This window comes from Salmo salar, chromosome 15 (genome assembly GCF_965601325.2).
Source record: "Salmo salar chromosome 15, fSalSal1, whole genome shotgun sequence".
NCBI classification, from domain to species: domain Eukaryota; kingdom Metazoa; phylum Chordata; class Actinopteri; order Salmoniformes; family Salmonidae; genus Salmo; species Salmo salar.
The window spans coordinates 12,959,174-12,969,155 of NC_138305.1; the positions used below are offsets into that span (position 1 = coordinate 12,959,174).

The window sequence follows — 9,982 nt, forward strand, 5'->3', positions numbered from 1 at the left end:
CCCCCCTCCCCAACTGTCTAACTGTGTCTCCCCCAACTGTCTAACTGTGTCTCCCCCCTCCCCTCCCCAACTGTCTAACTGTGTCTCCCCCCTCCCCTCCCCTCCCCAACTGTCTAACTGTGTCTCCCCCCTCCCCTCCCCAACTGTCTAACTGTGTCTCCCCCCTCCCCTCCCCTCCCCTCCCCAACTGTCTAACTGTGTCTCCCCCTCCCCCCCCAACTGTCTAACTGTGTCTCCCCCTCCCCTCCCCTCCCCCAACTGTCTAACTGTGTCTCCCCCTCCCCTCCCCAACTGTCTAACTGTATCTCCCCCCTCCCCTCCCCTCCCCAACTGTCTAACTGTGTCTCCCCCCTCCCCTCCCCAACTGTCTAACTGTGTCTCCCCCTCCCCTCCCCTCCCCAACTGTCTAACTGTGTCTCCCCCCCCTCCCCCAACTGTCTAACTGTGTCTCCCCCCTCCCCTCCCCTCCCCAACTGTCTAACTGTGTCTCCCCTCTCCCCTCCCCTCCCCTCCCCAACTGTCTAACTGTATCTCCCCCCTCCCCTCCCCTCCCCAACTGTCTAACTGTGTCTCCCCCCTCCCCTCCCCAACTGTCTAACTGTGTCTCCCCCTCCCCTCCCCTCCCCCAACTGTCTAACTGTGTCTCCCCCCCCCTCCCCCAACTGTCTAACTGTGTCTCCCCCCTCCCCTCCACTCCCCAACTGTCTAACTGTGTCTCCCCCTCCCCTCCCCTCCCCCAACTGTCTAACTGTGTCTCCCCCCTCCCCTCCCCTCCCCTCCCCAACTGTCTAACTGTGTCTCCCCCCTCCCCTCCCCTCCCCAACTGTCTAACTGTGTCTCCCCCTCCCCTCCCCTCCCCAACTGTCTAACTGTATCTCCCCCCTCCCCTCCCCTCCCCAACTGTCTAACTGTGTCTCCCCCTCCCCTCCCCTCCCCTCCCCTCCCCAACTGTCTAACTGTGTCTCCCCCTCCCCTCCCCTCCCCCAACTGTCTAACTGTGTCTCCCCCCTCCCCTCCCCTCCCCAACTGTCTAACTGTGTCTCCCCCTCCCTCCCCAACTGTCTAACTGTGTGTCCCCCCTCCCCTCCCCTCCCCAACTGTCTAACTGTGTCTCCCCCCTCCCCTCCCCTCCCCCAACTGTCTAACTGTATCTCCCCCCTCCCCTCCCCAACTGTCTAACTGTGTCTCCCCCCTCCCCTCCCCTCCCCAACTGTCTAACTGTGTCTCCCCCTCCCCTCCCCTCCCCCAACTGTCTAACTGTGTCTCCCCCCTCCCCTCCCCCTCCCCCAACTGTCTAACTGTGTCTCCCCCCTCCCCTCCCCTCCCCAACTGTCTAACTGTGTCTCCCCCTCCCCTCCCCAACTGTCTAACTGTGTCTCCCCCCTCCCCTCCCCTCCCCTCCCCTCCCCTCCCCTCCCCAACTGTCTAACTGTGTCTCCCCCCTCCCCTCCCCTCCCCAACTGTCTAACTGTGTCTCCCCCTCCCCTCCCCTCCCCTCCCCTCCCCTCCCCTCCCCTCCCCAACTGTCTAACTGTGTCTCCCCCCTCCCCTCCCCTCCCCAACTGTCTAACTGTGTCTCCCCCTCCCCTCCCCCTCCCCTCCCCAACTGTCTAACTGTGTCTCCCCCCTCCCCTCCCCTCCCCAACTGTCTAACTGTGTCTCCCCCTCCCCTCCCCTCCCCTCCCCAACTGTCTAACTGTGTCTCCCCCTCCCCTCCCCCTCCCCTCCCCAACTGTCTAACTTTGTCTCCCCCTCCCCAACTGTCTAACTGTGTCTCCCCCTTCCCCTCCCCAACTGTCTAACTGTGTCTCCCCCCTCCCCAACTGTCTAACTGTGTCTCCCCCCTCTCCCTCCAGACGGTGCGTACAGTGCGACGGCGGCGCTGTTACCCTCCAACCTGGAAGCGCTGGGCGTTCTTCCTGTTCCCGGGGACGATGATAGCAGTTTCAGCCGTGGCGCTCTATGCCTTCGTCGAGACAGAGGACAACTACTTCTACATACACTCTATCTGGCACATGCTGATCGCCGGCAGCGTGGGCTTCCTGCTCCCTCCACGCGCCAAGCCCCGCGCCAAGCTCACACCTCTGAAACGTCGGAGGGGGTGTGGCTACCAGCTGTGCGTCAACGAGCATGAGGAGATGGGATTGGTGGACCCGGTCCCTGCCATAGTCGCTATCAATAGTATTAGTATTAGCTGATACCTGAGATCACTAACTCTGACTGACTGTACCACCTGAGGAGAGGTTTTAGCACCTAATGACTGACTGTACCAGATGGACATAGGATCTAGCACCTATTGACTGACTGTACCAGCTGGACACGGGATCTAGCAGCTACGGACTGACTGTACCAGCTGAGGAAAGGATATAACACCTACTGACTGACTGTACCAGCTGAGGAAAGGATATAGCACCTACTGACTGACTTTACCAGCTGGACATGGGATATAACACCTACTGACTGACTGTACCAGCTGGACATTGGATCTAGCACCTACTGACTGACTGACTGTACCAGCTGGACATGGGATATAACACCTACTGACTGACTGACTGTACCAGCTGAACGTAGGATATAGCACCTACTGACTGACTGTACCAGCTGGACATGGGATAGCACCTACTGACTGACTGTACCAGCTGGACATGGGATCTAGCACCTACTGACTGAAAGTACCAGCTGAGGAAAGGATATAGCACCTACTGACTGACTGTACCAGCTGGACATGGGATATAGCACCTACTGACTGACTGTACCAGCTGGACATGGGATCTAGCACCTACTGACTGACTGTACCAGCTGGACATGGGATCTAGCACTTACTGACTGACTGACTGTACCAGCTGGACATGGGATATAGCACCTACTGACTGACTGTACCAGCTGAACATGGGATATAGCACCTACTGACTGACTGTACCAGCTGAACATGGGGTATAGCACCTACTGACTGACTGTACCAGCTGGACATGGGATATAACACCTACTGACTGACTGACTGTACCAGCTGAACGTAGGATATAGTACCTACTGACTGACTATACCAGCTGGACATGGGATCTAGCACCTACTGACTGACAGTACCAGCTGGACACGGGATCTAGCACCTACTGACTGACTGTACCAGCTGGACATGGGTTCTAGCACCTACTGACTGACTGACTGTACCAGCTGGACATGGGATATAACACCTACTGACTGACTGACTGTACCAGCTGGACATGGGATATAGCACCTACTGACTGACTGTACCAGCTGGACATGGGGTATAGCACCTACTGACTGACTGTACCAGCTGGACATGGGATATAACACCTACTGACTGACTGACTGTACCAGCTGAACGTAGGATATAGCACCTACTGACTGACTATACCAGCTGGACATGGGATCTAGCACCTACTGACTGACTGTACCAGCTGGACACGGGATCTAGCACCTACTGACTGACTGTACCAGCTGGACATGGGTTCTAGCACCTACTGACTGACTGACTGTACCAGCTGGACATGGGATATAACACCTACTGACTGACTGTACCAGCTGGACATGGGATATAACACCTACTGACTGACTGACTGTACCAGCTGAACGTAGGATATAGCACCTACTGACTGACTGTACCAGCTGGAAATGGGATCTAGCACCTACTGACTGACTGTACCAGCAGGACATGGGATCTAGCACCTACTGACTGACTGTACCAGCTGGACATGGGATATAGCACCTACTGACTGACTATACCAGCTGGACATGGGATCTAGCACCTACTGACTGACAGTACCAGCTGGACACGGGATCTAGCACCTACTGACTGACTGTACCAGCTGGACATGGGTTCTAGCACCTACTGACTGACTGACTGTACCAGCTGGACATGGGATATAACACCTACTGACTGACTGTACCAGCTGGACATGGGATATAACACCTACTGACTGACTGACTGTACCAGCTGGACATGGGATATAGCACCTACTGACTGACTGTACCAGCTGGACATGGGGTATAGCACCTACTGACTGACTGTACCAGCTGGACATGGGATATAACACCTACTGACTGACTGACTGTACCAGCTGAACGTAGGATATAGCACCTACTGACTGACTGTACCAGCTGGACACGGGATCTAGCACCTACTGACTGACTGTACCAGCTGGACATGGGTTCTAGCACCTACTGACTGACTGACTGTACCAGCTGGACATGGGATATAACACCTACTGACTGACTGTACCAGCTGGACATGGGATATAACACCTACTGACTGACTGACTGTACCAGCTGAACGTAGGATATAGCACCTACTGACTGACTGTACCAGCTGGAAATGGGATCTAGCACCTACTGACTGACTGTACCAGCAGGACATGGGATCTAGCACCTACTGACTGACTGTACCAGCTGGACATGGGATATAGCACCTACTGACTGACTGTACCAGCTCAATGTAGGATATAGAACCTACTGACTGACTGACTGGACCAGCTGGATGTGGGATCTAGCACCTACTGACTGACTGTACCAGCTGGACAGGGGATCTAGCACCTACTGACTGACTGTACCAGCTGGATGAGGGATATAGCACCTACTGACTGACTGTACCAGCTGGACATGGGATCTAGCACCTACTGACTGACTGTACCAGCTGGATGAGGGATATAGCACCTACTGACTGACTGTACAAGCTGAGGATGGGATCTTGCCCTAACTCTGACTGACTGTACCAGCTGAGGATGGGATCTATCACATACTGACTGACTGTACCAGCTGATTAAATCACTGACTGACTGCACCAGCTGATTACATCACTGACTGACTGTACCAGCTGGCAAGGCGATGGGATCTAACACCTACTAACTGTCTGACTGACTGACTTTCTGACCGACTGTCTGACTGATTAGCTGGCTGACTGGCTGGCTGATTGGCTGACTGGCTGGCTGATTGGCTGACTGACTGAGTCTCTGACTGACTGGCTGACTGACTGTCCTTCCATTGCCTTCTCTCCCCGGGGATTCCAGACGGGAAAACAAAGCCAGAGAACTTGAACCAACTGTAATGTAACTAGTTAAAGCAGGCAACACACTTGAGTCTGTCTGTCTGTCTGTCTGTCTGTCTGTCTGTCTGTCTGTCTGTCTGTCTGTCTGTCTGTCTGTCTGTCTGTCTGTCTGTCTGTCTGTCTGTCTGTCTGTCTGTCTGTCTGTCTGTCTGTCTGTCTGTCTGTCTGTATAACAAGTCATGATTATTCAATACTACCATAATTATATTAATATATTGATCTGTTATAGTCATGATTATTCTATACTACCATAATGATATTATTATATTGATCTGTTATAGTCATGATTATTCAATACTACCATAATTAAATTATTATATTGATCTGTTATAGTCATGATTATTCAATACTACTATAATTAAATTATTATATTGATCTGTTATATTCATGATTATTCAATACTACCATAATTAAATTATTATATAGATCTGTTATAGTCATGATTATTCAATACTACCATAATTATATTATTCTATTGATATTGTTGGACTGTACAGTACAGTGAGAGACTATTGTTTGTGGATACTGTACTTTATAAAGACGAAGCTGAGAACACTGCTGCTACCTGACGGTGACTGTAACATTAGGTCTGTACGGTGCCCATATTAGGACACTGTCAGTCTCAGCAGGCGTTATTAGGTCCTGGTAAGACTGAGGATGTCCTAATACAGACACCATAGGTGTGTTATTTAATGATGGTCTGCATTCCAAATGGCACCTTGTTCCCTTTGTAGCTGTACTATTGTTGACCAAGGCCTATGGTGTTGACCAGGGATTATGGTGTTGACCAGGAATTATGGTGTTGACCAGGGCCTATGGTGTTGACCAGGGATTATGGTGTAGACCAGGGCCTATGGTGTTGACCAGGGCCTATGGTGTTGACCAGGGCCTATGGTGTTGACCAGGGATTATGGTGTTGAACAGGGCCCTATGGTGTTGACCAGGATTTATGGTGTTGACCAGGTCTTATGGCTGCTGGTGTTGACCAGGTCTTATGGCTGCTGGTATTGACCAGGTCTTATGGCTGCTGGTGTTGACTAGGTCTTATGGCTGCTGGTGTTGACCAGGTCTTATGGCTGCTGGTATTGACCAGGTCTTGTGGCTGCTGGTGTTGACCAGGTCCTATGGCTGCTGGTATTGACCAGGTCTTATGGCTGCTGGTATTGACCAGGTCCTATGGCTGCTGGTGTTGACCAGGTCCTATGGCTGCTGGTGAACATAGTGCACTATAGGGGGAACAAGCTGCCATTTGGAACACAGCCTGGTCTTCCTCTTGAAGACCTTTCTAGCTGTGTTGATTCGTTCTGTTGTTTGTGCACAGAAAGGGAATTAAATACAACAAGGGCACGTTTTTGTTATTTTTCAACACAATATATTTTGCACTGAGACACAAAAATGTTATAATAGATGCGTGTATAAAGCCTCACCGGTGCCACATTGTCCAAATGTGTAAAATATTGTTGTACTGTGGAATGTTAATAGTCTTTTGGATTGCAATGTATCGCCTTTACACACAGTCTGCTGGTTGTCAACACTACAGGCCATAAAGCCTAAAGAGGGGCAGCTGACTGCCATAGAATTACAGGCCATAAAGCCTAAAGAGGGGCAGCTGACTGCCATAGAATTACAGGCCATAAAGCCTAAAGAGGGGAAGCTGACTGCCATAGATCTGTAGTAAGGCCATAGAGGGGAAGCTGACTGACATAGATCTGTAGTAAGTTCATAGAGGGGAAGCTGCCTGCCATAGAATTACAGGCCATAAAGCCTAAAGAGGGGAAGCTGACTGACATAGATCTGTGGTAAGGCCATAGAAGTGAAGCTGACTGACATAGATCTGTGGTAAGGCCATAGAGGGGAAGCTGCCTGACATAGATCTGTAGTAAGGCCATAGAGTAGAGGGGAAGCTGCTTGCCATAGATCTGTAGTAAGGCCATAGAGGGGAAGCTGACTGCCATAGATCTGTAGTAAGGCCATAGAGGGGAAGCTGCCTGACATAGATCTGTAGTAAGGCCATAGAGGGGAAGCTGACTGCCATAGATCTGTAGTAAGGCCATAGAGGGGAAGCTGCTTGACATAGATCTGTAGTAAGGCCATAGAGGGGAAGCTGCCTGACATAGATCTGTAGTAAGGCCATAGAGGGGAAGCTGCCTGCCATAGATCTGTAGTAAGGCCATAGAGGGGAAGCTGCCTGCCATAGATCTGTGGTAAGGCCATAGATGGGCGGCTGATTGTATAAAACTACAGTACGGCCATAGAGCTATAGGCCACATACAGAGAACAGACAGTACAGGCCATAATATACAGAAGAGCAATTGATTGTTTGTTGCTACGTGAATGCCGTAGAGGTATGGTATGGCCGTATAAAGGGGCAGATGAATGCTTGTAGCTACGTGAATGCCGTAGAGCTATGGTATGGCCGTATAAAGGAGCAGCTGAATGCTTGTAGCTACGTGAATGCCGTAGAGCTATGGTATGGCCGTATAAAGGAGCAGCTGAATGCTTGTAAATGTAGCTACAGTATAGCCATGAATATTGCTACAGTTAGAGTTTAGGCCATAGAGTTACAGTAATGCTAGATATGTTCTGTCCATTAGAGGCCAAAAGGTTTACTCCAGAGATAGAGTATTGACCATACTTACAGAGAGAGGCAGCTGAAAGCTACAGAAGGCCAAAAGGTTTACTCCAGAGATAGAGTATTGACCATACTTACAGAGAGAGGCAGCTGAAAGCTACAGAAGGCCAAAAGGTTTACTCCAGAGATAGAGTATTGACCATACTTACAGACAGAGGCAGCTGAAAGCTACAGAAGGTCAAAAGGTTTACTCCAGAGACATCACAATAAGACCTCAAACCTCCTGTTGTTACAGTCAGGACCTGTTCTACACTGGAACAGAGAATTCACTATAAATAAATGTTTCTTTTTTTTCTGTACTCAATGACGTGTTTATTTGTTTCTGTGTCTCTTAATGTGGAATGAGTGGTGAAGTGGAAAACCAGACATTATGTTTCAGTAGCTGGTATAATGGAAGTCAGCAGTCACCAGTCATCAACACAGAAGAGAAGAGGCAAGGGGGGGAGAGGAGGTTGAGAGGATGAGAAGAGAGGGGGAAGAGAGGAGGAGAGGAGGTTGAGAGGAGGTTGAGAGGAGAGGAGAGAGGGGTAGCAGAGGAGAGGGGAAGAGAAGAGGAGAGAAGAGAGAGGAGGAGGAGGAGAAGAGGGGAGAGGAGGTTGAGAGGACATGAAAGGAGAGGAGAGGAGAGAGGGGTAGCGGAGGACAGGAGAGAAGAAGAGAAGAGGAGGAGAGGAGAGGAAAGAGGGGTAGCAGAGAAGAGGAGAGGAGGAGGAGAAGAGAGGAGAAGAGAGGAGAGGAAGAGGAGAAAAGAGGAGAGGAGGACAGTAGAGGACTCCGGTGAAGTTAGCTATATATTAAAGATTGGGACTTTGCTCATCAATATCTCTTCGATGGAACATGCCAGGGTGATAGAAATACCATATTCTACATATTCTACATCAGCTGAAGATAGAGAAGTTACATCCCTTGTCTTTCCAATTCAGTGTCATATTTATTTTTGGAGGTGAAAATGTCGCTAACACGTTAAGGGACCGTCTTAAAACTGCAACGCCTTCAAGCATTTTGCTACACTCGCATTAACATCTGCTAACCATGTGTCTTTGACCAATACAATTTGATTTGATTGCATGTTAATGAACATTTGTAATATCTTCTCAACCACATAGAGATCTCAAACTAATTTGACATTGTCTTCTCTTGAATCCACGGCAATTAGTTTAACTTTAATTTACTTTATCTATTTTCTTACATTTTAAAATTCATTTTAAATAAAAATACATCCTATAAACGTCAATAGCATCCACCCCATTTGACTTTCATGAATACAACCAAATGTTATTGGTTCAGGGACCTTATCCCTACAATCAACGGCAATTACTTTTGTATTTTTAGACTAAGGCCTAGATTCAAATCAGATCAAGCATTAACCGATGATAGCAGACACATGCATAGCGTAAGTTTTGGCAACAGGTAGCCTAGTCAAATAATTAACATCCAATCACATTAACCGTTAATTTCTCGCGGGAATTCCACTAACGGTCCGTATGTAGCCAAACGTAGCTGCTGCTCATGTTGGTATCTGTACTGATGATGCTTAAAAGCCATGACAGGGAGACATAGTGGAGAGGTAACACGCGTGCAAGTAGTTGCTCCGGACACCACTTGGGTACACTGCAGTAACAACCGAGAGGCTCTTGCTGCCAAGGGAATGCCTGACAGCTTGAAAGATGTTTTGGACATTACAGTACAAATGGTTAACATTGTTAAAGCGAAAGGCCCCTGAAGTCTTGTGTATTTTCTGCACTATGCAATGATATGGGTAGCGACCATGTAACGCTTTTACAACATACAGAAGTGCGCTGGTTATCAAGGGGAAAAGTATTGACACGTTATTTTTAATTGAGAGTGGAGCTTAAAGTTTTCTTTACTGACCATAATTTTCACTTGTCTGACCGCTTGCATGATGATGAGTTTCTCACACGACTGGCCCATCTGGGTGATGTTTTTTCTCGCCTGAATGATCTGAATCTAGGATTGCAAGGGACTCTCCGCAACTATATTCAATGTGCGGGACAAAATTGAGGCTATGATTAAGAAGTTGGAGCTCTTCTCTGTCTGCATTAACAAGGACAACACACAGGTATTTCCATCGTTGTATGATTTTTTTTGTGTGCAAATGAACTCAACCTTACGGACAATGTCAAATGTGATATAGCGAAGCACCTGAGCGAGTTGGGTGCGCAATTACGCAGGTACTTTCCCGAAACGGATGACACAAACAACTGGATTCGTTATCCCTTTCATGCCCTGCCTCCAGTCCACTCACCGATATCTGAACAAGAGAGCCC

General features: G+C 49.3%; 1 protein-coding gene across 1 annotated transcript in view; it reads left to right on the top strand.

Moving 5' to 3' along the window:
• Window positions 1-7,993, top strand: part of tmem8b (transmembrane protein 8B) — a 400,770-nt gene extending 392,777 nt beyond the window's left edge. The window contains exon 13 of the mRNA XM_045695455.2: window positions 1,857-7,993. Within this exon, the coding sequence (XP_045551411.2) occupies window positions 1,857-2,198 (342 nt within the window). The 3' untranslated portion in view covers window positions 2,199-7,993. The remainder of the gene's footprint in view (window positions 1-1,856) is intronic.
• Window positions 7,994-9,982: the final 1,989 nt, after the last annotated feature.